The 25947-nt window shown below is 60.4% G+C and overlaps 3 protein-coding genes across 18 annotated transcripts in view; 1 reads left to right on the top strand and 2 right to left on the bottom strand.

Moving 5' to 3' along the window:
• Positions 1-480: 480 nt before the first annotated feature.
• Positions 481-15835, bottom strand: CGN (cingulin). 3 transcript variants are annotated; one of them, XM_040618441.1, is made up of 21 exons: positions 15762-15835; positions 9572-10606; positions 9297-9397; positions 9009-9078; positions 8689-8784; positions 8222-8373; positions 7747-7888; positions 7452-7664; positions 6929-7077; positions 6511-6652; positions 6224-6424; positions 5777-5983; positions 5436-5693; positions 4753-4923; positions 4481-4642; positions 3915-4004; positions 2661-2744; positions 1652-1770; positions 1462-1570; positions 1188-1351; positions 481-1110 (listed from the first exon to the last, which is right to left on the bottom strand). In XM_040618441.1, exons 2-21 carry the CDS (start codon positions 10583-10585, stop codon positions 969-971), a joined length of 3786 nt encoding a protein of 1261 aa, XP_040474375.1. In that variant the 5' UTR covers positions 10586-10606; positions 15762-15835; the 3' UTR covers positions 481-968. The 3 variants fall into 3 exon arrangements, with proteins under 3 accessions (XP_040474375.1, XP_040474373.1, XP_040474374.1); XM_040618439.1 differs by lacking the exon at positions 15762-15835 and adding an exon at positions 13446-13878; XM_040618440.1 differs by lacking the exon at positions 15762-15835 and adding an exon at positions 10873-11141.
• Positions 15836-16268: 433 nt separating this feature from the next.
• On the top strand, positions 16269-19083 carry PSMB4 (proteasome 20S subunit beta 4). The gene is made up of 7 exons (XM_040618861.1): positions 16269-16420; positions 16666-16872; positions 17289-17435; positions 17602-17683; positions 17783-17899; positions 18402-18490; positions 18945-19083. The coding sequence occupies exons 1-7, from the start codon at positions 16299-16301 to the stop codon at positions 18955-18957; spliced, it is 777 nt and encodes a 258-aa protein (XP_040474795.1). The 5' UTR covers positions 16269-16298; the 3' UTR covers positions 18958-19083.
• A 1698-nt stretch (positions 19084-20781) lies between these two features.
• Positions 20782-25947, bottom strand: part of POGZ (pogo transposable element derived with ZNF domain) — a 37281-nt gene continuing 32115 nt past the window's right edge. For all 14 annotated transcript variants that reach the window (XM_040618419.1, XM_040618421.1, XM_040618423.1 and 11 more), the window contains 5 exons: positions 25397-25537; positions 24864-24923; positions 24405-24517; positions 23812-23836; positions 20782-23688 (listed from right to left, as the gene is read on the bottom strand). In XM_040618419.1, the coding sequence (XP_040474353.1) occupies positions 22116-23688; positions 23812-23836; positions 24405-24517; positions 24864-24923; positions 25397-25537 (1912 nt within the window). In that variant the 3' untranslated portion in view covers positions 20782-22115. The remainder of the gene's footprint in view (positions 23689-23811; positions 23837-24404; positions 24518-24863; positions 24924-25396; positions 25538-25947) is intronic.

Below are 25947 nucleotides of genomic sequence, written 5' to 3'. Positions count from 1 at the left end.
CGCCGAGCCTGGCACGGCCCTGGGCGGTGGCGATGCAGAGCCACAGCCCACACGGACCAGAGGGGACAGAGGTGGCCCTGCTGTCGTCACCGCGTCCCATCCCTGTTGGCTCCCTCCCAGTTAAATGTCACTGGGGCACGGGAGGGGAAACTGAGGCAGCAGGGACAGGGCTGGCCGGGTCACTGGGTGCTGTCCCAGCCCCGTGCTGGCTCCGGGATGGAGCCAGCTCGGCCCTGCTCGAGGCCATGGAGGGGAACTGCGGTAACCACCTGCCAATCAACGCAATGGCACTAATTAGTGGTTGGCAAGACTCCCATCCTCGTTAATTAGCGATAACAAGGATTTATCTCCAGGCCAGATCCAGCGGAGCGGGGAAGGAGCTGTGCTCCCTGAGCTGGGCAGGAGCCTGGTGCCGCACAGCCCGACGTGCCGGAGCCTGCGCCACCCCTTGGACCCCAGATGGCCCATGAGCCACAGGCATTAAAAGGCTCGATTTTATTTAAAATATCACTTGGAGAGGGGAAAGGGCAGTGGGGGGATGAAGGGTGGCTGCGTATAAAAATAAGCCAGGGTGGCCGGAGCCGCAGGTGCCCCCAGCCCCTCCGGCCCCGTGCTCCGGCTGCTCCCACAGGAGCCTGATCCCTGGGGCCACATCCTGGACCCCAGGGCCATGGTGTCCGGCGGGACCTGGTCACCGAGGGGTGCGGCGGCCGCAGTGGGCGGCTCCCCCCAGCAAAACATCACGGTGCAAACACACCCTGAGACCCGTATGAAGACCAAGAGGCAAGACAGTGTCAGGGATGGGGGTGTCCCCCCATCCCACCGCTTCTTGAGCGGCACTTCCCTTCACGGTGGTGTTATTGGAAGAGTTTTTGCATCGAGTGGCAGCAGCTGCGGTGAGCCTGTCACCCGGCCTCTGGGACGCAGCTCTGCTCTGGGCTGGAGCGGCCGGGGCAGCGCGGCGGGCGTCAGCAGGAGCTGGTCTGGAGGCTGGCCTCGTTGAGCAGCGAGGCGATGGAGGAGGGCCCATAGGCGCTGTCAAACTCCTCATCTGAGCTGAGCTGGTCGTCTTGCAGGGAGGAATCAGTGGCCGAACGGGCGGCCTTGCGCCTGAGGAGGGAGAAGAGGGGTCAGCCCTCGCCTGGCACTGGGGCTGGGACCCCCCCCCCCAGCCTGGAGCCCCCTACCAAGCCTCCTTCTCCAGCGCCTTGATGCGGTTCTGCAGCTGCTCGTTGAGCTCGTGCTGCTCCTCCAGCTCTCGCTGCGCCTTCTTTCGGGCGCCCTCCAGCCGCTCAATCTCCTCCTCCGCCTCGTCCACTTGACGCTTCAGGGCCTTCACCCGCAGGCTCAGCTGTGGGGAGACGGCGCAGCTCCCATGGGATGGGGATGGCCGGTGCGGGGCAGGTGCCCAGGGGTCCCGAGGCCGGTCGGCATCTCTGAGGGCTCCTGCCCGCCACCTACCTGGTCCTTCTGGTTGCTGACGTGCTGCCGCTCGTCATCGATCTGGATGGTCAGCTCCTTCACCTTCCTCTCCAGCTTGCGGTTGGAGGACAGCAGGACGCTCTTCTCCCTACGGCGAGGCACGGGGTGGGGGATGGCACCTGGCGAGGGCCAAGGCACCCCCGAGGTGGGGGGTCTCTGTGCCCGGTACCTCTCCTCTGCCTGCAGCTTGTCCTGCAGCTCCTCCACCCGTGCCTCCAGCTGCGAGACGTTGCTGCTGGGTTTCTGCAGCCCCTCCGAGCTGGCCAGGCGGTTCTTCAGCTCCTTGTTCTACAGGGAAAGAAGAAACCCCAAGGCCGTCCCGGTCACCCCCGCGGGGCTCCCAGCCCCGGTGGGAAAGGCGCAGAGCCCGGCTTATGTAAATCCCGGCGGTGAGTCAGGGCCCAGAATCCCTTTCCTAAGGAGGAGACCTAACGAGCCAGGTTATGTAACGGCAATTAGCCGCGCTGGCACCAGCCGGGGCACGAGGCGAGAGCGGAGGGAACAACGATGTACTGGGGACCACTGGTCTGCAAGAGCATCAGCTCCGCGATGCCCATCCCTGCTCAACACCCCCATTTCTGCTCTTAAACACCCCTGTTGACCAAAAACCCACAAACCAACCCCAAAAGCACCACAAAACCCCGCCCCGCACAGCGGCATCGCCCAGCTTCGTCAGCCGGCACCAGTAACGATGGCAGCCACTGCTGGGCCAGGCCCCGCGGCATCAGCAGTAGGAGCCCCGTGTTTTTCTTGGCAATGGGAATTCCACACCGGGAACAAGAACAGCTCGAGGAGCTTAGTTCCCATCGATCTGTCTCGTTAAGAGCCAGCTTGGGGTTAGCTAACGAAGGGATCGGTACGCAAGCTGGCGGGGAGCCGCGAGGAAAGGTAGGATCCAGCAGGAGAGCCACCCTGGGGAGATGCCAGACAGCTCCAGGGATGCTCTGGCCAGTGATGGGGAATGAGGAGGATGGGACGGGCCGTATCCAGAGCAGGGAGGAGGAGGGGGAACTTCACAGCAGGAAAAGCTCCTCGGGAACACAGTCCCTCTCCCAGGGATGCTCCGGAGAGGAGCGGGGCCCCGCTGAGACGCTTTGCCCTGCATCTCTTGTGGGACAAGGGGTCTGGCCACCCCCACGGTCACGGGCTAGACCCAGACCCTCGCGGTTCAACCTTACCTGCCTCTCCAGCGAGGCTTTGTCACACTCCAGGTCCTGCCGGCTGGAGCGCTCCTGCAGCAGCTCTGCCCGCAGCTGGTCGATCTGGGGACAAGGACGTGGCACGGGTTGGCTTTGCCACGTCCTTTGCCGCTGCATTTGCTCGGCGAGAGGCCAGGGTCACCGTAATTTCTCCCCGAGCCACTGGCGCTGCAGAGGACGGGAAGACCCAACGCACCCAACAGCTGCACGGTGGCTGTCCCGTGGCACACAGCCGGTGTCGGTGACACCAAAAACCCCCGACAAGAGGATTTTGGCTCCTTCCTAAATCAGTTACCACCATTCTGGCGAGCAGCCCAGAGATGAGGGCTGCAGTTTTCCACTGGAGGGTTTAAACTGGTTGGACTGGGACTCAGGGATCTGGGTGTGCTCCCAGCTCTGCCTGGCACCGCAGGGCACAGAGTGGGTCTGAGCCACCAATGGAGCAAAACCAGAACCACCCCAGGGGCCTTCTTCAGGTTGACCGAGGCGAAACACGCAGCTTTGTGCATTATTTTCAAGCAAAGGAAATCAGAGTTCATACAAAAAATTGCTTGAACTTTACTGGAGCAGCCCCAAAATCCGGTGGGGCCCCCTCTGAGCCGAACCCAGCTGCGGTTTCATGCACATCCCAGCTCCGCAGACACATCCAGCATTTATGGGAAAAGTCTCCCCCTGGGATGTGCCGCTTTCCCAGATGGAAAAATAGGAAAACCACCCCTGAGGGGTGGGAATCCCCTTTCCAAGCCCCAGGCTGGATCCCGGCGGGGCAGGAGGGACACAGGCTGTAAGCAGAGGAGCTGCCCCAGATCCCGGGAGGCTCGTCGGGCACCTCCTGCCCACCCGCAGAGCTCAAACACCGGCTCCGCTTTGAAGGTAATAAGCAGGTGGGTTGAGAGGGAGGGGAGAGCCTCGAGACCGGCGTAATTTACGCCCCAACTTCCTGCACAAACACAAACCTCACCCTGTAATTTCAGGGGATTTCTTTTTTGTTGTTTTTTCTTTCTCCAAGCTTGTATAATTTCCGTTTGTGCCTGAACCAGCTTTCCAGACACCGTCATCTCGGTTGTGTTTAGAGTGACAGAGAGCTCCAGCTTGCTTGCTAATAACTAATTAATGGGGTTTTAACTCCAGTGACCAGTTGTACCCGAGGACCTGAGTTATCCAGCACTATTTTGCCGGAGCCAGGGGTGGCTCTGCCACGGCACCAGCCAGGTTCGGCACCGTCTGCCCTACCTGGTCTCTGCTCCGGTTGACCCTCTCCGTCAGCAGCTCCACTGTGGTTCTCTCCTCGTCCAGCTCCACCTCCAGGCGCTTGGACTTCTCCTGCAAGGGGACGGGAAGGGTCAGCATGGGCAGGGGGACAGGCAAGCAGGAGGGGCTCAGGCCAGCGAGCCGGGTGCCGGGGGAAGGGGCTTTGCCCCCACAATGCTCCGAGCCCTGCAAAACCCAACCCAAGCAGCCCGGGAGGCTCTGGCAGGCGGGAGAAGGGAGATGCTCGGATATGAGACCCGGCAGCTTGATGCTGTGCAGCCCCCCGTGCACCCACCACCCCGCTGGGGGAGAGCAACCCGCAAAGCGAGGGCAAGCAGCAAGCCAAGCCGCGGGGCAATGCCGGGACGGAACTGAAACAAAGCCGGCTGCGCTGGCAATTAATAAATACTAATATTAGGAGCAGCACGCCCCCCGCAGCGCTGCCAGGCTGCGTAACTCCCCATGGCTGGGCGAGCTCTGCCCCTTGCTGTTAGCACACAGCACTGCAGGGATGGGGTGAGCGGTTTTGGGGTGCCCGCGCTCCCCACCTCCAGCGCCTTGACGTGCCGCGAGCGATCGTCCTGGGAGCGCTTCTTGGTCTCCATCTCCTGCTCGAGGTTGTGCAGGCGCTGGAGCAGCACCTCCTTATCCAGCAACACGCTCTCCCGCTCCGCCTGGCTGTCCTGCAGCGCTTGCTTCAGCCGAGCGACCTGTGGCACGGAGGGCAACAGTGTCACCATGCGGGACGTGTCCCCGGGCTCCCCATGGAGGGTCGAAGAGGACAGCGTGGGCACCCACAGCCCGCCAGCCCTCGCCGCACCTCATCCTGCAGCCGTCCCATGCTGAACTGCATCTTCTCCACCTCGGCGCCCCGATCCTTGGCTTGTTTTTGGGAGTCCGTGATCTCCTTCCGCGACTTCTCCTTGAACTCCTCCAGCTGCGACTTCAGCATGGTCAGCGAGCTGTGTGACTCCTCTGTCATCTGCTCCAGCTGCAGCAGAGCGGGGACAGCTCAGGAGCTGGGGACCAGCCTTTGCACCCTGTCCCGAGCTGACGTGCTCGAGGTGGGAGAAGATACCCGTGGGCACGGAGCCGGCAGGGACAATTCGGCCCCGCGGGCTCAGGAGCATCGTGGAGAGGGGTGCAAGCCCTGCCAGAGCAGCCTGGATGACTCCAGGCTCTGAGCAGGCACCAAGCTCCTGAGGAGCTGCCTGGAGAAGGGCAGGGGATGACCTGGCCCTGGGACACCTGGGGATGCTGATCCCTGGGGACAACGTGGTTTTGCAGAGTCTCCCCGGCCATCGGGGAAGGATCAGTCCCAACCAGCTCTGCAGGGAAACCAGATCCATGCCCAGAGTCCTGAATCCCCCCGCCCCAACCCAGCGAGGGCGTCTCAGAGATCCCCATCCTGTGGCACAGAGACCAGGTGTCACGGCACACGATGCCCCATGGGACAGGGGACCTGGGGGTGCAAGTGGCCCTGGAGCCACCCATGTGGCCAACCTCTTTGTTCAGCTTCTCCGTGGTGCGGTCGAGCAGGCGCTTCTGCTCCTCCAGCTCGCTCTTGGCACGCTTGAGCTGCTCCTTCTGCCGCTGCTCATCCTGGTAGGACACGCTCAGCTCCTGGTGCTCCTGCGTCAGCCGGGCCAGGCTCCGCTGTGCCTCCTCCAAGCGGGTCTCCAGCGACCGCTTGGCTATCAGCAGCTCCTGCTCCCGCTCCATGGCTTCACCCAGCGACTCCTCCATCTGCCTGCGCTCTGCCTGCAAGCAGGGATAAATTCGGACTCCTTCCCGCGGCAGGAGAACAGCTCAGGGCAGTTCAGGAATGGCTACAGCCCCAGTACCTCCAGTTTGGTGACCTTCTCCTTGAGCCGTGCCTGGGAGCCCTCCCAGTTCTCGCCCAGGCGCTCGTACTCCTTCAGCTGCATCTCCATCCCAAGGATCTTCCTCCTCAGGTCGTCATTCTGCTCCTGTACCTCCCGCAGGCTGGACTCCACAGTCTTCCTCGCCTGCTCCGACGCTTCCCGCGTGCTCTCCAGGGATGCCTTTGCCTACAATGCAGCCATGGCACGGGGTGGACCCGGGGTCAGCTGCTGAGCCAGGCAGGCTTGGAGGCCAGCTGCGGCTTGCATCCATCGGGAGGAGCCCAGGGTGGTGGATCCAGGGCTGTGGATTTGCCTCATCGCCCCCACAGCTGCAAAACCTGGGGCTCGCCGGAAGGCGTGAGGACACCCACAGTGGGGAATCAGCTCGTGGCTGGGCAGGGGCAAACCCCTTTGCCTGGTGCTCACCTTGGTGGCCTCGTCCCGCTCCTGCTGGAGCTGCTGCAGGTCCCTGCGGTACCGCTCCAGCTCCCCATCGCGGCTGGACGCCTCCTCCTGCATGGTGCCCCTCAGCGCCGCCAGCTCCCGCTCCCGCTGCCGCACCTGCTCCTCCTGGCTCTGCTTCTCCGCCACCAGCTCCCGCTGTGTCTCCCGTGCCTGCCGCAGCTCCTGGGATGGAGGAGACAGGGGGTCAGCGACCCTCAGCGCTGGACATGGTCCCTGGTGCTGCGTGTGCCTGCTCCCTCCTCACCCACCTTCCTCAGCGCCTCCAGCTCGCTGGGGTCCACCGCGCTGCTCCGCGCCTGGTCCGCCTCCTCCCGGGCAGCTGCGAAGCGTTCCCGCAGCTCCCGCAGCTCCTCCTCAAACTCCTCCCGCTCCAGCTTCACCTGCAGCAGCCTGGAGAGAGGCAGGATGAGGCCACCCAAAGCCATCCCCGTGTCTTTGTGTCCCACAGCCCCGTTCCCACGTCCCAATATGCCTGGGAGAGCGGCACCCGGCTCGGCCATCGCCTTCTTCCCCATGTGCCCAGGGTAGGAGGAGGAGAACCAGCCCCATCCCAGCTCCCGACACGTTTTAATGGGGTTTGAAGTAAAGATGCTGGATGGTTGCGAGTGGCTGGGCCTCCCTGAAAGCTGCTCGTGGCTCTGGCTCAGGCACAGCCCTGGCACTTACTCCTGCTTGGTGTTGCGGAGCTCGTCCTTGTTCTTCTGGAACATGTCCCGCCAGTGTCCCGTCTCCTCTGTGCTCTCCTCCAGCTCCCGCTGCAGGTTCCTCACCACAGCATTGATCTTCTGCCTCTCTGACTCCAGGCTGGCCTGATCCTGGATGGCAGCGTTGAGCGCTCACCCACAGAGTGGCATCCTCACGGGATGCTCCAACGGTGCTGAGGTCCTGTCCCGGTTAATGCTGCCCCCGAACCAGCCCAGGAACCCCTGCAGGGACCTGGGGAGCCCCCACATCTCCGCACATTGGCTCCACCCCCCCCCAGCACCTCCACCCTGGAGGGTCCAATGATGGAGTGAGAGCTGGGTGCCCCAGTGGGGTCAGTTTGGGGCAGGACACAAACCCCATTTCCAGCTCAGGACTATTTAAAGGGGGAATTCAAGGACACCAACTCCAAGACGAGACCCTCCCCAGCCACAGCCAGCAAGTGCCGTCCCCCGGCTCGCCCCAGCAGCCCTCCTCATGGCCGGACCTGTGAGATGTCCTCCATGCTGCGCCGCAGCTGGTCCATGTCGCTTTGGTACTGCTGCCGGACGCGGTCGAGCTCCTTGTCGTGGCTGGCCACCTCCTCCTTGAGGGCTCCCTTCAGCGCCGTCAGCTCCCGCTCCCGCAGCCGCAGCTGCTCCTCCTGCCGCTGCTTGGAGCTCAGGGCCTCCTCCAGCTCCTCCCTGGTCTCCAGCAACTCCTGGGCGAGCGGGATAGCCGGGCTCGGTGGCAGCCGAGCGGCACGGAGGGAATGCTCAGCCCTGGCGCAACCAGCGCCGTACCTTGTACAGGGCATCGCCGTCCGGGGACGTGCCGGAGCCCTGGCGCAGGTGGTTGAGCTCTTGGTGCAGCACCAACAGCTGCTCCCTGCAGTCGCCCAGCTGGGTCTCCGCCTGCTCCTTGGCCGATTTCAGCTCGCTCAGCCTGGGGGGCAGCACAGGGCCCCTGGCAGCCGGGCAGGGACCAGCCCTCCCCCCAAGACCCCAGCCACACCTGAGCCCCGAAGGGCTGGGGCTGCAGCACCCACCTACGAGCATCCACACTGGTGAGCGGCTCATCCCGGCACAGCAAAGGGGATGGGGACAGCGGGGGTGGCAGCCACTCAGCCTGCTCTCCCCCAGCCCTCTCTGCATCCCCAAACGCCTCGGCCACCCTCCCACCACCCATCCATCTGCATCCCCACATGCGGCACAGACAAACGGCCCCAGTCCTGGCGCGCTCGGCAGCGTGGCTGCAGACTCCGCTGGTGGCTCTTACTCTTGCAAACTTCTCTGCAGTTCCTGGGTTTTCTTGTCCAGGGCCCCACGCAGGCGCTGGCTCTCCCCTTCGGCCTCCCGCAGCCGGGCCTCCAGCGCCCGAGCAGAGCTGCTCCTCGCCGGCTCCCTGGGCAGCTCCAGCTTCTGGCGCAGCTGTGGGAGAGGGGACACCGGGGTGGGGGGCACATCAGTTATGTCCCCTCCTGGGGGCAGATCAGCCAGCGACTGCAGCGGTGCTCCCGGTCCCTCCGCCCAGCATCCCCCAGCTCTGGCGGGGACAGGAAGGATGCTGCAGCCCCCCATCCCTGAGGCACCCCACCGGGCTGCAAAGCAGCCAGAGAAGGTTTGGTCTCACCTGGGCACCCGAGCCCAAGGGAAGGGGGCTCAGAGCAGGGACCCACTGCGCTTCCCCCCCCGCGGGGATGCACATTGCCACCCCGTGTCCCCCAGCCTCCCGCTCGGCTTCACCTTGGTCTCTTCGTCCAGCTTCTCCTGCAGCTCCTCCACCTTCTTGGCCAGCTCACGGTGCTGGGGCTGGGAACACGCCGCGTCCTTGGTGGGTGCCTGGAGAGACCCCCCAGGCTCACCCGTGGGTTCGGGGTGCTGCAACCCCCCAGGGCCTCAGCCGGGTCCCCAGCCACTGCCTGCCAGCTGCACACCACTGGGGTCCTGCCCTTGGCACACTGGGACACGGTACTGGGAAGGCAGGAGCCGCCGGGGGTGTTTGGGGACCGGTGTCTCCCCCCACCCCGCAAGCAGGGAGTGGCACTGGGATAGCTTTAACTCACCGCCAGCTCCTGCATCCTCTCCAGCAGCCGGGCAGTTTTCCTCTTCAGGGAGATTTCACTCTCGCTGCTCCTGTGGGTGTCAGAGCAGAGGGAAGCACTCAGGGATGGGGGCGCGCAGCCGAGCCGGGGGGCTTTGCTGCTCACTCCCCCAAAATCCTGAGCGCCTGCTGGCTACGGGGGCATCCCGCTCCCAAACCACCCTACAGCCCCCTGGCCACAGCTACCAGGGCTTTGCAAAAGGGGCAGGGAGTGATGGGGATGCTCGGGGGGGGGCTTTGGGGGGCTCACCCCTCCTTCAGGATGCTGTAGATGACCTCCTTGGGGTGCTCGCTGCTGCCAGGCTGGGTGACCTCCCGCTGGTCCCGCAGCAGGTCCGGGGTGGATTTGAGCTGCCGTGAGGGATAAAAAAGCTCAGCTCCAGCAAGGACATGAGTCCCACCCCCCCACCCCCCGGGTCCTGCTGCTCCAGTGAACACCGGTGCTCGCCTTTGTGCCCGTGTGGGTGCCCCACTCTAAGGGGCTTGTGACCCCTGTGATCCCAGCAGGATGCGGCCCCCTGGTACCTGTAGCTCTGCACGGGCTTTGCTCTGCAGCTGCTCGGCCATGGGCTCCTCCACGCCCCGGCTTGGCCGTGGGCCCCTCGCCCCCCTGTCCTCCATCCCCCCGGCTCTGCTCAGGTGGCCCAGGCTGCTGGTGGGCACCGGGGGCTGGGGGCGAAGGCTGCCGGCCTGGCGCTGGGCACCACTCAGCTCCCCAGCATCCGGCACGTCGCGGTGGGAGATGCGGCCGTCCAGGCTCTGCGAGCGTTTCCTCTCCTCCGAGGGGATCCGGCCCCTCCTGGCCGCCCGCCCTCGAGGCTGCACCTTCCCATCAAATTTGCTGATGAGGGAATCCACCGAGGAGAGGGGTTTGGTGTCCACGTCGCTGCCGCCGGCGGCTGCTGCAGCCTCCGTGTCCGAGGAGGCGTCCTTGCCCCCGGCCCTGGAGCCAGCAGCCTTGCTCCGCTCTGGCGCGATGTTCATCATGCTGCTGCTTCTGCTGCCGGCCAGGGCCCGGGGCTGCCGGCTGCCACCGGCCCATGGAGCACCGGTGGCAAAGGGCTGGTCCATGGTGGCACTGAGCAGATCCCCGTGGGACTGCGACCTCCGCAGCTCCTCCTGGAGCAGCCGCTTGCCCGGCGGAGCCTTGGGGGCCGTCGAGGCGCTGCTCGCCTCCTCATCCGACGTGCTGCAGGACGAGCCGCGCTGGGGCGGCCGCCCAGCGTAGGGGTTCTCCGGCAGGTCCGAGTCAGAGCTGAGGGAGCCGGAGAGCCAGGGGCCGGCGGGGGGGTTGGGGTAGGAGCCCTGGCTCTTGATCTGCACCCCGAAGGAGTCGCCGCCCTTCTCGCCGCTGTTGAGGACCACGAAGGGCTGCCCCGCGATGCCCTGCACCCGCACGGCCACCCCGTAGGAGCCGGGCTTGCTGCGTGTCTTGGGGGGTCTCCGGGGCTCCTGCAGGTCATTGATGAAGCGGATCTGGACACCGTAGTCCACGGGGCTCTGCTTCTCTTCCATCGCCGCACTCGCCGGCCACTCCATCCCAGGGCTCAGCACGCGGTCCTGGGGAGGGGGGGAGGGCACAGAGTCACCCGCAGACCAGAGGCAGCGCTCGGCGAGGGTCTGGCGGCGCCTGCCCACCCCACGAGGATGCGTGCCAGAGGACAGCCGGTGCCAGCGCTGCAGCGTCCCCAGGACAGGATGGGGACAAGGCTCGCTGTGCCCGCACCGGCATCACCCGGCTGCTCCCGGGGGGATGCTGGGGAGGGCAGGGAGAGCGACCCCCCCCCCCCCCCCTCCACACCCGGCATCGGCAGCCGGACCCTCACCGCGCGTTGTGCCGCTGGCCCCTGGCAGCCGACCCCGGGTATGCGGAGGGGAGGCAGCGATCCCAGAGATCCGGAGATCGCAGAGATCCCAGCCGGGCTCCGCAGCCGGGCGCTGCTCCCGCTGCCTGCCAGGCGCCTGCGGAACGCCGCAGCCTCGCTGCAGCCGGAGCTCGGGCGCCCCTCAGCATCACCCCCAGCGCGGCCGGGGCAGCCGCCCGCGTCCCGTGGGGAGGGACAGAGATGAGCAGTGACATATTGGGAACAGCGTGATGTGACCCTCCCCCTCGGCCCCGGCGGCACCCACGGTGATACCGGCTGGCGGGAGACCGGAGGACGCGGGGGGGGGGGGGGAGGGGCGCGGGGAGGAGCTCACCTACGGCATCTGGGGGGGGGGGTGTGTGTGTTAAGTGATGGAAAAGCCCCAGATCAGCCGCCTCGCCCCACGGCACCGTGCTCACCCCCACGGCACCGTGCTCACCCCGGCTCCGAGCACCCGCAGCGGCTCCTTTCCCTGGATTAAGCGGGATGCCAGGAGCGATGCGAGGTGCCGAGCGCTCAGCTTGCACCCGCACCCCTGGTGAGTGTCCCAGGGGCACCCCAGGACGCAAGGGGACCCCAAACTGGGTGGGGGGGTGTGCTTAAACACATACCGTGCATGGAGAAAAACAAAATTGCCAACCCAGAGCCCCGCGCTTTCAGCTTAGGTCTTTGCCCCCAGAGCTGCCGCAGCCCAGAGCGGAGGCAGGGATGGACCGCGGGGTGCTGAGCTCAGCTGGATGCTGCCACAGCCTCGCGCCAACGCCGAGCCCACCTCCCCGCCCGCGCCCGCTGTGCGGAGCAGCTGGGGCCGGAGCCCCGCTGCGTGGGACCTGGTGTTGTGCGGGGAGACAGAAGGTGCCGGCGGTGGCGGGGCCGGAGGCGGCAGCCGGTGCTGTGCCGACCCCGCTGGGCAGTGCCAGGAAGGACGAGCCATTCGCTTCCCCCGGCCGTGCCAGCTCCCCACCGCCGCCGTCTGCTCCCGTCCCCTGGCCAAACTCGGCAGGGGCAGCTCCTGCGCCTCCTCCATTTTGCTGGAGTCACCACGAGCCCTTGGGGTCTCCTGCAGCCCCCCGGCCCCAGCAGCCTGCAAAGCACCGGCTGCTTATTCCAGAGGCGACGGAACCCAGGAGCCAGCAGAAGGGATGGGAGAAGAGCCCCCCCCCCATGAGCTCGTTATCCCTGCATGGTGTCCAGCTAACGAGATCAGCAACAAACACCAGCCTATGCGACAACACCCCGAGCCCAGCGCCCGCAGCCAGAGCCCCTGCAGTGAATCCCACCGGTCCTCCGAGCCATCGGGATGGGGGGTCTGGGGGGAGCAGGACAGCCACCAACCTGCCGCGGGGAACCGTGGAGAGGGAACTGGCTGCAGGAACGAGACTTGGGGTTTCCCGCAGCTGCCAGTGTCCAAAGTGCGGCTGGTGAGGAGGAGGCTCAGCCCCCGGAGCCCCCGGGCTGGGCACCATGAGGCCTGAGCGCAGCACCCGCCTTGGGAAGACCTTCGGATGGGCGGCGAGGGGTGGCACGGCATCCTCGCGCGGCACCGGGGCTCGGCAAGCAAAGCGCCGGCTGTGCCAGCACTGCCGCTGGCCAAGGACGTGGCTCTGCCCCCCTGCCCTGCCCTGGCACAGGCGGGAGGCAGGTGGCCGGTGACCGCAGGGGTCTGCCTGGCTGAGGGTCTGCACCGGCCCCAGGTGCGTTGGGGGGCTCTGGCAGCAGCAGCGGGAGCAGGTGCGCCAGGCCGGTAATCTGCCAGGAATGCCTCCCTCCTCCTGGCCCGGCGCCAGCTCGCAGATAAAGGGGCTGGAGCCAGATCACATTCCTCTGTGGAAACAGCCCCGGGAGGGGATTTCACTGGAAACCACAGGGAAGGAGCCTGGAAGCCGGAGGGGGGGTGTCGCAGAGTTGGGGATAAACCAGGCGGGTTATTGTCACCTGCTCCAACACCCCAACCCTGCCCCGGGTCGGGCTGGTGGCGGTGGCACCGGGCAGGGGGTCCTGCAGCTGGGCAGGGGCGGGCAGCGATGGGGCAGGACAGGACCCTCACCACAGTCACGCAGCTCCAGCATCACGCTGCCGGCCGGCAGTGCCGGGGTGGCGAGCAGCCAGCTCCGCTCGCCCGGCTCAGCGGCACAATAAGCCCTTTGTGCCGACGACGTTAACCCAGAAAGTTGTTTTGCAATTCGCAGGCGGTGCTGGAAAAGGCTCCTACACTGAGCGGGGCTCTGCGCTCCCTGCCAGCGCCAAAACCAGCCAGGTAGGGAAGGCAATGGCAGCCGGCTCAGGCTGTTCCTCCTCCATCAAGGTCAGCCAGGTAATTCGACCACACGCCGAGGAGCCGGCACCGTTCCCATTGCCACCAGCACCCATCTCCGAGCCACCTTGCTCCGAACCGGGCAGCTCGTGTGGTGGCTGCAGCCCCCGAGTGTGGGGAGCAAACCCCGCTGGATTATCCCACGGCACCTCGGCCCAGACCGACATGGCAGGGAAAGGGCCAGCAGGGACGCACAAAGCCCGTGTTTCTCCCCAGTCACCTGTTTTTTGGCTCCCGGCAAGGTTCAGGCTGTTCCCACCAAGGGTTCCCCTCCACCCCATCGGCCGTGCCGCTCGCTCGGGTGCGTTCGCACACAGTTGCTCGGGGCCAAAGTCCGGGGATGGTTTCGGGCGCGGGCAGCACACGCCGTGCCTGTGCCCTGCCCGTCACCGGGCCAGCCCGCGCCGACACCGCCAGGGACCGGCTATTCCTGCTCTCCTGCAAACTCCGGAGCCTGAAACCTCGATAAGTCCTCAGCCGAGCACACGAGCTGCCAGGCGGGTCAGAGGAACCGAAACCAGGGCACCTGTGTCACGCAACAGGGACGGGCTCGCCAGGGTGCCACGATGGCAGCAGGGTGACGGCAGCAGGGCGATGGCAGCAGGGCGCAGTGGCTGCCAGGGGACACCACGGCGGGGGGTAACGGTGGCCCCTGGGGCTCCCACAGGAGCTGATAAGAACCAAATTCCTTCCCATCCGCCCTCGGGTTAATCATCAACCCGATGCTGAAAATCCCGTTCCCTGCCCGCTCCCAAGGCCAGGTTTCAGGAACCGAAAGCCCCGTCCCCTCCTGCGGGACCCCAACACCGCAGGGTCAGAGCCACAACCATCGCCGTGCCGAGGGCCACACTCCTCCGCAGCGCCCCAGGACCACCGGCGCGGCACTGGCCGCACTGTGACGTGTTTACCACGGCACCCATCAGATCAGTTTACTGGTTTCCAAGCAAGTCGTGCCTTCAAAACCGGAATTATTTTGATCCCCACACTCACGGGGATAAATATTTCCCCGGGGGACACCGGCACGGAGCAGGGAAGAGCCGCGGGGACATAACGTAGCTCTGCACGAGGCAGCGGCTCCCCGGTGCTGCAGGGTTTGGGGGCTCCAGCTCTACCCCAAAGTAGGGACCCCCGTGTGTCCCCCTGCCACCGTCCTGCTGCCATGGCCAGGACCGGCTCAGCATCCCCCCAACTCTCCATCCCCGGGCAGCGCCTGGAGGCGACACTGCAGCCCCCACCCCAAAAAAGAAGACGCCGAGGGGGAAATGCTGCCACGGCCGCACACAGCGGGGGGCTGCGCCGCAAACCTCATCCCCGCCGGACAGAGACGCACGGCCAGGGCTCCAAACCAGCTGGACTGGTTGGGGCGGTGGGAGAGGCCAGGCAGCCCCCAGCCCGCCGCCAGCGCCCCTGGACCATGGCAGGCAGGGGACGGGACCAGCACAGTGGGGACCTCGAGGTGCACGTCGGTCATAAGTCGGGTGGCAGCAAGGGCGACACCCAAGCCCCACATTTTTCTTTCTTATTTAAAGAGGCTGCTAAAAACGAAGCCCCGGGTGCCCGGTGAAGCCTGAGGGTCTCCCGCCCCACAGCGACATTCCCGGTGGCCCCAAGGCTGCTCCCCTGGCCCCGGCTGCCACTTGCCCTCCCGGCTGGCGCCTCCGTGCTATCCAGGCAGCATTGCCCAGCACCCCTATAGCGGGCCCTATGGAGGGATGCTATAGGGTCCCTGTGTGGGAGCTCTCCCCAAAGGACAGGGCACCTACAGACACAACTTCCACAGGGAAAAGCCGAGCCCTTATGGAAGGGGCAGCGCCCACAGCAGACAGGTAAAGGCACTTCTATAGGGGCCATAGGGGACAGCAGATCCCTGATGGAGGAGAGCTGGCACGACAGGGACAATCCAGGTCCTTCACTGGGGGAGCAGCCTGAGGGCTCCCTATAGGATCTGCTATAGGGCAGGTCACACCGTGGGGCAAGAACCCCTGCGGAGACTGCTATAGGGCAGAGCACATGCCAAGGACAAGGGACGCCACAGCATCTTCTATAGCGCAAGGTTCCCCCCCAGAGAAAAGCCCCTACAGGCCCAGCCCCTATAGGTTCTGCCATGGGGTAGAGCATGGCCTAGGAAGCAGAGACCCTACAGCCCCAATTCCTATAGGCACTGCCGCAGGGCAGGGCACAGCCCAGGAAAGACAACACCTACAGTCCCAGCACCTATGGGCTTTGCCATGGGGCAGGGCACACAGAAGAGATAACAGCCCCTATGGCACTAGCCCCTATAGGCTCTGCCACAGGGCAGGGCACAGCCCAGGAAGGGCAACACCTACAGACCCTTCCCCTAAAGGCGCTGCCATAGGGCAGGGCACCCTCCCTGCACAGCCACCCCTATGTGCCGGCCGCTATAGGCGCTGCCACAGGGGACCCCGGGACAGCCGCCCCTATAGGCGCTGCCGTACGGGACGCTGCCATAGGGGACCCCGCCACAGCCGCCCCTATAGGCGCTGCCGTAGGGGACCCCGCCACAGCCGCCACTCACCGCCCGCCGCCGGCGCCGCCGGTCGCCGCTGCCACCGCAACCTGTTACCTTGGCCCAGGCCCCGCCCCCGGGACCGCCCATTGGACCGCGCCAGGCCGGGCCACGCCCCAAGGCGAGACCAGAGCCGCTACGCCCCACCCCCGGCCACGCCCGCCGGCGCTGGCCGGCCCCGGGAGGGCACTCACGTGACGCGCGCAGTGCCGGAAGCGGGTTGCCGCCATCTTGGGGAGGGAGCTGCGGCCGGGGCGGCGGCCCCTGCGTGAACGGCCTCGCCCGCCCCTGCCCGCCCGCCCGCGCCCTCGAGGGGCCCATGCGGCCCCCTGTCTTTCGGGGACAGCGCGGGAACCAGCGGTGGAACGAGCCCTCGGCCCCAAGGGGCGAGTTTCGCCACACCCAAGATGGCGCCTGCGCCCAACCCTCCCAGCGGGCCCTGGCCGCACCCAAGATGGCGGCGCCCCGCCTCGCCTGGGCCTACGGCGGCCGGGAGGGGCCGCGCCCCCGAAGCGCCTGCGCAGCGCGGGCCGCACCGTGACTAAGATGGAGGTCGGGGGAGCGCGGGCGCCGCCGCCGTTCTGGGCCGGGGGCCCGGCCCCGGGGCAGACGTACATTCCCGGCGCGCCCGGCCCCGCCGCCGGCCTCCTGCCCTTCGGCCGGACGCTGTGAGTGCGGGGGGCCGGCGGGGGGCGAGGGGGCTGGGGGCGCTGGGGTGGCCTCCGAGGGGCTGGGCTGTGGGTCTGGGGAGCCGGGGAGGAGCAGAGGTGGGAGCAGGGGGAGCGCTGGGGCGGGGAAATTGGGGCTGGGGGAGGCCCGGGGGGGCGAGGGCTGAGGGCCTGGGGGAGGCCCGGGGGGGCGAGGGCTGAGGGCCTGGGGGAGGCCGCGGCCGCGCTGACCTTTGGGCCTGCAGGAGCCCCATGGTGACGGGCACCTCGGTGCTGGGAGTGAAGTTCGACGGGGGCGTGATCATCGCCGCGGACATGATGGGCTCCTACGGCTCCCTCGCGCGCTTCCGCAGCATCTCCAGGCTCCTCAAGGTGAATGACACCACCATGCTGGGTGCGTCCGGTGACTACGCCGATTTCCAGTACCTCAAGCAGATCATCGACCAGATGGTGTAAGTGCTCTCACCCCGGCCGGCTGTGGCTCCTGCGGCCCTGCTCGGGCCGGGCCAGCCCCCACCCTGCTGTGGCTGGCGCCGTGCTGCCCTTTTCCCGGTCCTTAAAGGGCTGAAACATAATTAAATGCGTTTACTGAGCAGGGACAGGACTGGGCTGAAATCCCCCTTGTCCGCTGGCAATCCCTTTGGTACAAGTGTCTTTTCCAAATCCTCTGCTGAGCGCTGTGGAGAGCAGTTTCAGTTGCTCTTTGTGGCCTTGGACTGTTTCGCCTCTTGTAGGGAAGGTCTTGCTTGGACACAGCCCGCGGGGAGCTCGCGGGAGGGTGCTCTGCGTGGTGCAGCAGGGGATGCTGCTGTCCTTTCTGGGTGGTTTCTGGCTTTTCTTAGTTGGATGAAATTTCTACCCAAATTAGAATCGATGAGGAGCTGTTGGGAGATGGCCACAGTTACAGCCCGAAAGCCATTCATTCGTGGCTGACGAGGGTCATGTACAACCGGAGGTCCAAGATAAATCCGCTCTGGAACACTGTCATCATCGGAGGGTACTACAATGGCGAGAGGTGAGCAAGGACGAGCGGCGTGGAGCAGGTGGTGGTTATATTGTGTCCTTCCCCAGGGCTGCCTCTCATGGCATGGGATTTGGGAGGTTCTCTGGCTACGTGTAGCCGCTCAGAAGTCAGGTTGCTCTCCGGCACAGCCAGCACGCTCACAGATCTGTCCCTTCAGCTTCCTAGGTTACGTGGACATGCTTGGCGTGGCCTATGAAGCCCCTACGCTTGCTACAGGTTACGGAGCGTACCTTGCTCAGGTAGAGTACGCTCTTGCTCTGCTCAGCTGCTAAAGCAGCCTCAGTGCTGGGTGACTGAGCTGTCAAGCTTGTGGGTTTGTTTTTTTTCCCCCCCCCCAGCCCCTGATGAGAGAAGTCTTAGAGAAGAAATCCAGCCTGACGAAGGAGGAGGCCCGTGACTTGATTGAGCGTTGCATGAAAATCTTGTACTACAGAGATGCCCGATCATTCAACAGAGTAAGTGCCCAGCTGTGCCCTGCCATGCCTGTGCGCGCCTCGGGCTGCTGGTCCAGTCTTCACCCAGGGTCGCCTCTGGTCACAGGGAACCTTGCAGTAACTCCCGAGTTGGCAGAGGGGGTGTAGTAAGAGATCGCGTTAGCGAAGCTGTCCTCCAGAGCCAGCCTCCCCTGGTGCCCTGCGCCTCGGAAGAGCACTCTGAGTCTCAGCAAAGCTCATCTCTGGTGTTTTCTGAGATCTGATGATGCTTCTCCCATCTCCGCAGCTGTAGCCTCCAGAGGCTGCAACCTTTTAGCTTTGGGAGCCTTTCTGTCTACTGTCAACTACCTCTGCTTGTCCACCGAGGAAAATGTTACTGAATGCAAAGCCACATTAAAACAAACCTGTTTAAAGGACGGCTGTAATTACTGACTTACTGATTAGAGCTTTCACAGGGCCTATCCTAAATCCAGGTCTGGAATTTGGGCTTTATTGAGAACTTTCAATGTTTTTTTGTCCTCAGTATGAAGTAGCTATTGCAACAGAGAAAGGCGTGGAGGTGGAAGGACCATTGACCCTGGAAGCCAACTGGGACATTGCACACCTTGTCAGGTAATGCTTGCTGGATTACCCACGCTTTGAGCTCTTGGCCTGCGAGCTGGCAGTCCGGCAAATCCTGAAGGCCCAAAATAAAGTGGTTAATGAGAGCTGGGTGATGTGCAGCCGTTGCAGGATAACGTCCCTGCCACGTGCCTCAGTAGTCTCCTTGATCCGGGCTGCTCCCAGATTCCTCACGCTCTGGGAGGCAGCTTCGGGCTCCACTGTCTGCCTGGCCGCTCTCCCTTTTACGGCCGAGCCCTGAAGGCATCGGTGTGAGTTCTTTGGGCATGGGAGAGTTTTTTTGTGGGTGTAGAGCCTGCTTTGCTGCCTTTGTGCTTCCTCAGGACAAGCATCACTGACAGGCAGCACCCGATAAAAGTGAAAATGGTGATTTTTGTTAGTGCAGATGTTGAGCACGCCCAGGTTTTGTGTAGTATCCTGACCTATGTAAATATCTCCTTTGCAGTGGCTTTGAGTGATCTCCGAAGAGCTGCTCCAGGATGTTGTATAAAGGGTGATAACGTGAACACATGCTGTAAATCTGTTACTCCTTTTGAAGTTCTGATCTGACTTGTTTTGGAAACAAAATAAACCTGTTAAGACAAGCCTGGGTGTTTGTGCTATGGGTGGGATGGAGTTTGTGGGATGCCCCAAAAATACTGATTTTGGGAAGTCTAGTCCTAGTTTCAGGTAGTGAAGGTTACTAACAGCTGCAAGGCTTTAGTTTTGCTGGAGAAGGGCAGCAAAAAAAAAAAAAAAAAGCAGCTTTTGTTGTTTTCTTGCCTGGGGTTCTGGTAGGTACCGTACTCTGTTAGATGTGTAAATGCTCCGGCCTCGGCAGTCCCTTTACCGGATGGGTCGGGTGTGTGTCAGCTGGGTCACGGTGCTCCCCACCGCCAGGACGGGGACAGCGCTCGCTTTCCCCCGTGTCTCCAGCGAAGGTTTTGGTTGCAGGTTGGCACGTTTTGTGCAAGTTGCTTCTCGATTTGCCCTAGTTAAAAGAACAACCTGCCGGCTGTAACGGGAAGCACGCTGTAATCCTTTGGGTGTTCCAGCAATCTGGGCTACTGTGTGGCACGTGCCGTGTCTACCCTATGGGTGCTTGTGGTCCAGGCAACTCTGAGTTCTGATCTGGGTGGGTAAAAAGCCTTGGTCACCCTTTAAAAGCCACCTGTGGACAGAAGGAAAACACACCTTTAAAGATGTTTTCTGTTTAAAAAAAGAAATGAAGTATTTGCAAACAGCATGCGGCTGAGCATAAGAGTTGAATGGGTTCCTCCTGCTTTGGCTGAGCAAGCGCTGGCGCTCCTGGGGAACGCGAGAACCGTGGTGCCTTGGGCTGTTGGACGGGAGTGCGGGTGAGCGCAGACAGCGCTGGAGCAGCTCTGCCAGGCAGTGCGATGGGCTGGACAAGAAGGTGAAGGCAGGAGGGGAAGGCAGCGTTCCCAGACGGAGGTGTCAAGCTTGCCTACCTGCTGGCTCCTTGCTGCTCTCCTGTACCGCCTCCTCCAGCTGCCGAGCTGCCGGGCTCCAGCGCACGCAACCACATCATCTCTGATGGTGTCGCACGCCACGTCCTCACAAACATCCACGTTTTGCGCTCAGTGCCTGTCCAATGCACCAGCTGAAAGCACAGAGGGCAAAGATGAAAGGGGTGGTGGGTTTTAGTTGCTTCAGCGTTTTCTCTAGTAACAGATCAGAACAAGCCAGCCCTCCCCGCTTCCCTCCCACTGCTCTGCCCACTGGGAGCAGACACACAAACACAAGGGCTCCGGCGATCGCCCCACAGCTCCCGGCGAGGTGCTGTGCTGCCGTTACGTGCACCTCAGAGAGGGCCAAGTTGGGTATTTCTTTGCATTACATGAAATAAATTAAGAAATAATATTGAGTGGTATTTGCTACTACCTGAGATAAACAACAGCAAAAATATTTATTCAGGAGAGGATTTTATTAATGATTTTTCAGACTTTTATTTAAAAAAAAAAAAAAAAAAAAAAGAAGAAAATCTCACTGGGGAAGAGTAGGCTGTTCCACTGAACCTACTGAAGTTCAAGGGCAGGCAGGGGTGGCAGAAATGCAGTCAGACAGAACTCTGCCTCGAGTGTTAATGCCATGTAAACACATTTAATTACTGTCCCATCTCTGGGATTCTTCAGGACATGCGACATGACTCTGCGTCTTCCCCCCGCGAAGGGCGCGGAGCGGGACCCCAGCCTGCAGAGGAATCGGCGACGCATGGCAATATTCAGCATTATGATATCACAAGAGTTAAATAGTTTGTAATAAAAACACATGTTTATAAATCCATTTCCCTGGTTTTATTAAATGTTCCACTTATGTACATTTTAAAGATGAACCATTTACAGGTCTGCACATGCTGCCTCCTGCTTTCCTTGGGTAATAGGGAAGGTTCACAAAACCTCTATGGAAACAGAAAGGTGCAGGTGCTTCTGAATTCTGTATGTCAAAATGCTTTCCGTTTATACCATAATACATACAATTAAAAAACCCTCAAACATGCAAATTGTAGAAAAATTTAAGCTGGCAGTGAAAAATAAAAACAAAGGTCTTCTTTTTTTTTTTTGTGCACATCACAGTTTGTTTCATTAAACCAGATTTCTAATTCTAAGGAACGTAGTGTCTGATGCCACTGGTTAAAGCAGGTTTATCAACTACTGGTAGTTAAAAGGTCAACGTTTAATGGTCCGTACAGTTTTAACTCCCATCTACTGTACAGGAAGATCAAGACAGACTTGACTTTCCTCTTCCACCATGTACCCTCTGTCAGTAATTCTTTGGAGCAAGGTGGGTGCCAGGTGGTTTCCCGGGTGGAGGAGAGGAACCACTGCACCGTGTCAGAAAGTCACCGGGAAAGCGAGAGGTTTGGGTCGGCACTGCCCCCGACTCCCTGACCCCGGATCGCAGTCCAACCCCAGTTCAAAGTGTCGTGGCTCCCAAGAAGCGGCGCTGGCACTGAACAGGCAAAATGCTTTTGCTTGTGTTTTTACCCTGCATCCAAATTCACAAGCAAAATAATTACTCTTCTTAGAAAAAAAAACCAAACAAAAACCAAACCAATACCCCCCCCAAACCAAAAAAAACCCCACCCAACCCAAAACAAAACAAAAAAACAAACCAAACCCAAATCTTAATGGCCAATTATAGAAGGTTCACACATTAGAGCAGTAATTCATACCTAAATTTTCCACAGAAACCTAAATCTCTGGGTCAAGTGTTAAAAAAAAGAAAAAAAAAAAAACCTGTGTTAAGACAACCAAAGAGATTTATATACTGGTTCATTAGCTACATATTTTTTTTTTCCTTTCTTTAGAAATGGTCACATTGACAATGTATAATTCAAAACATTTCTGCACAATAAAAACAGAAAACTATGATACAAGTGAGGTAAAGAAAACGCAAAAATATTCACCCACAATATATTTTCAGAAAATACCAACACAGTGATTTTTCTTTTAAAAAAGCACAAAACTTATAAATGAACAGCATAAATGGCTATTTATCTGAGTGATCGCCTACGAATTTCCTAAACCCACAAATCCACAGGGAAGTGTAATGGTCTCATCCAACATTTATTTAAAAAATAACCCTTTCAGGATCACGATTCACAGAGCAGTGCTCAGATTTCCATCAGATCCAAATCAGCATCTTCAAAGCCATAAAACGATTCAGTCTCGCTTTCGCCTTCGAAGAGCTGATGGAGGATTTCTGGGTCTGCAGATTCCTCGGCCTGGGTCCGATCCTGGACCTCGGCTGCCGCTGCCTCCTGCTGCTCCTCGTTCAGCTTCAGCTGCTCCTCCAGAGAGGCAATCAGCTCCTCCTGCATGTCGGCGTTGCGCGTGGGCGAGTTGGCCGTGCCGTCCGGCCCGGGCAGCACGCTGGCCACCAGGAAGGACTGCTGCACGAGTTCAGGAGAGTCACTAATGACCTCCAGGACCTCTGCCAGCCAGCACAAAACCAGCTGGAGAAGAATGTCCGAGTCGCACGTGGAGTCCGCCATTTCCTTGGCTTGCTCTTTCCACTTTTTATGCAAGAAATTTTTCACAGTCCTTTTTATACAAACATCCAGAGGTTGGATTTTGGAGCTGCAGCCGGCAGGGACAACAGCCGGCAGAGTGCTGGAGGCACTCAGCAAGGAAAGTACTTCCTCGGATAGGTGCGTTCGGTGACAGTCCAGCACGAGCATGCCCTTGCTGTTCTGGCACTCCGTGTGCTTCTGCCACACTCTGGACGACCACAACTCCATGACTTCATCGTCGCTGTATCCGTTCTCCTTTGCTTCCAACATGATAGATTCCGGCACGTTGGCGGGCTGCTGTACGTGACCCCGGTAGAAGACCAGCGTTGGGAGAACGCTCCCGTCGGCAAGGATCGTAAGGACAACGTCGCACCAGGGCTCCCCAGTTCCCACCGTCTGCAAGGCGTTCTCCTTCCGATCGTCGCTGCTCAGCACCTCCATGTCGAGGAAGAGAGAGATTTCGTCGATGGCCGCGATCATGGAGAGGGGCAGGTCTTGAGTGTGGATCTGCCGCTGCACGAACTCGATGAAGCAGCTGGCGTTGTCCTCTACGTCTTTGGGGAGAGGGTGGGCCACGGCCCTCCGCGTGTGCATGCTGAGGTTGTGCCGCAGCATGAACCTCACCGCCCACTCGTAGGAGATCTTGAAGCCGCCCTCGAGGGATCGGCCAATCTTGGTGGCCTTCTGGAAGAGAGTCTCCTCGTTCACAGGCAGCTGCTGCTCTCTCTGCGTGAGGACCCACTCCGCTAGCTTCTCTTCAGCCTCTAGGCTGAGGTACTTGCCCTCTGACAGGGATGCCAAGTTCTCTTCTTGGAAAGCTTGAAACCTTCGTAGCCAGCGCTTGATCCGCCTCTGAGGATTTCGGAAGTGCTCCGCAGCCTGTTCCGTGTTGCAGCACAAAGCAAACAGTACAACTCGCAGCTTTTTTACTGACAGCTGCTCCTTTTTGCTTGCAGGCTCAGGCTCTTTTGTTGGCTGCTCATCTTCTTGAGCATCAATATTTAAGCACTCCTCTTCCTGGCAGACCAGAGGTCTGTTGTAGGCTGCTGGTGCCAGTTCAGGCTCCAGGTCGTCTTTCGCAGGTAGCATGGACTTTGTTTTCACAGTAGCAGCTTTACTTAGGGAATAGGTAGGGCATGTGTTCTTCATGCTTTTGTCCTGGAGCTGAATGTGCCTTGAAGGGAGAGAGCACAGGACCTTCTTAAAACCCAGAAAATAAAGCTGTTGAGGGAAAACAAACAAACGAGGGGTGGGGGGTGGGGGAAAAAAAAAGGCCCACCAAACCCAACGGATTTACCTGGAATGTGATATCCAAGTAGGCCCTGTTAAGAAAAACAAGACAATGAAAACATTTGTAGCTTAGCAAACAAACACCAAGTCCGTGCAAGCAAACAGGGTCTCTCTGGGAGGAGGATCAGCCTCCTGCTGCTGTTACTCCCAAGCATCCCAGGATGCGGCAGGAACAGCCAACACTGATCCAGCCAATCAAGCCCAAGCAGCAGCCAAGACCAGAGCGCTCAGGCAGGCAGAGCAGCCGCACCAGCAGCCGTTCCGCCACCTCCGTTGGCAGGGACAGGAGGAGCCAGGTCAGGAAAGCCAGGCTTTGGCCGGACCCCTGCAGGCGATGCCCACCCAGCTTCCCAAGCTGCGGTAACTCACAGCAAAGGGCAGAGGCGGCACTGCCGGGCGCTGCGCACGGCCCAGCACCAGCAGCTGCTTAAGGCCCACCCGGTGTCACCGAGGTACAATGATGTCTGGGAGGAACAGAGGAACCCACCGGTGCTCAGCTGATGCTAAACACAGGTGTGTTTGACCTGGAGTCTATGAACTGATATTATTTTGCCCCACGTTATTTTTTTGCAACTTTTCTGCTCCTTTTCGAATTCTTACCTCGGAAAATAACGTTACTAAACTCATGTGATGGATTGAAGACCAGATGTTTGGCCATTGCATCACCCTCGGATGTTACAAAGAGACAAGAGGAACAGGACAGCTTTACACCACTGGAAAGAAAAAAGGAAAAGGGAAAAAAACACAAAGAAAGAGAGAAGTGAACTTAGTTTCCGATATGAAAATATGTGTATGTACATCCCCTCACTAACAATTAGAAAAGAAAAAGTCACCCTCCAGTACACACAGGCAGTGTCCCCGCCCTGAAACATTAACTCCCACTGGAAAGCAATGGGAGTCTCAACATATTGCCCTTAATTCAACATATTTTCCTGTGTGGTGAAAAATAAACAGAGCTTCTTCAGAAGCAGATCATGAAAGAACAGAACTGGCAGATCAGAAAAAGAACGTGCATAAGATTCCCAGGTGATTAAAATAAGATGACAAGTTTTCCATTACCAGGCAGTATAGTTTTTAAACAAAGCCAAGTATTTTGGACTCTTCCGAGGAACATGGTTGCTGTAAGACAAAAGAGTTTATTAAATGTCAGAATTATTCTGGGTATTTGAAGAGCTATAAACCCATGCAAAACACAGCACATTTACAAAGACAGACCCAGTCCTGGTTTTAATAACGTTTTGCCTGCCTTTTTAAAGTTTTTGTATTACCAAATTTGAGAATTTCAAAAGAAATCCTAGGAGCACTGAAAACGACCCTTTTCTGCAGCAGCACGCAGGTACACATATCGTCAGCTACGATACTGATACTTTGGAAGGAACCTCAGCTCTTGCGCTCAGTTTTCTCATCTCGTTTGAGAACCACCACCCATGTCTGTACCAATACAGAAAACGTGTCCAGCCTCTTACAAACCACGGCAGCAAACTGGAATTTCCCAACAGCCCTTCCTTACAGTGCAGACAGACAGACACAGAGGTGCTACTGCATTCAGGGAGGGGGAATTTCTACTGCAGCGTTCAAAGAATCACACATACTTGATCATGTGGTTGGCGTAAGCTCTGGAGCAGCAGGTACTGTAACGACACAGCGAACAGTGCACGTAGGTGGGAAAGTGGTTTGGGAAGTCGGGGATTTCGAAGCTGCACTCCAGACAAGTCTGCCTCCCCAAGACACTCCTGAAGGTAAGAGGGATATTTTCGTTAGCGTCCGAACAGGCAGGTATCTCTGGAGTTATAACAAGCATCAGGACAGAGAAGAAATTAATGACATGTAAACCTTCAGAAGTCTGCAGTGCAACTAGTCTCATCTTTCGCCCTAGCTTCCTAGGGTGCCTCAGTGCCAGGCTAAACATTTTCCACTTGCTGTAGTCAGGAGTACACAATTTAAGAGTGGATAATAACTTAAAAAAATATACATATATACTGAAGACAAGGCAGCAGGACACAGGGTGGGCAGAAAGCCCTTATGCTGATGAAGTTCCATTGTTTCCATACAAGTGCCTAGCTAATTCTGTATTTCAGAGTTTCACCTTAAGGGGCTTTCTTAACACGACTGAATCCTGGTTTTGTGGGAAGCTAGACTCTCC

This window comes from Falco naumanni, chromosome 20 (assembly GCF_017639655.2).
Source record: "Falco naumanni isolate bFalNau1 chromosome 20, bFalNau1.pat, whole genome shotgun sequence".
NCBI classification, from domain to species: domain Eukaryota; kingdom Metazoa; phylum Chordata; class Aves; order Falconiformes; family Falconidae; genus Falco; species Falco naumanni.
Note: the sequence above shows the minus strand (reverse complement) of the source record. Positions and strands in the feature narration are given on the sequence as shown.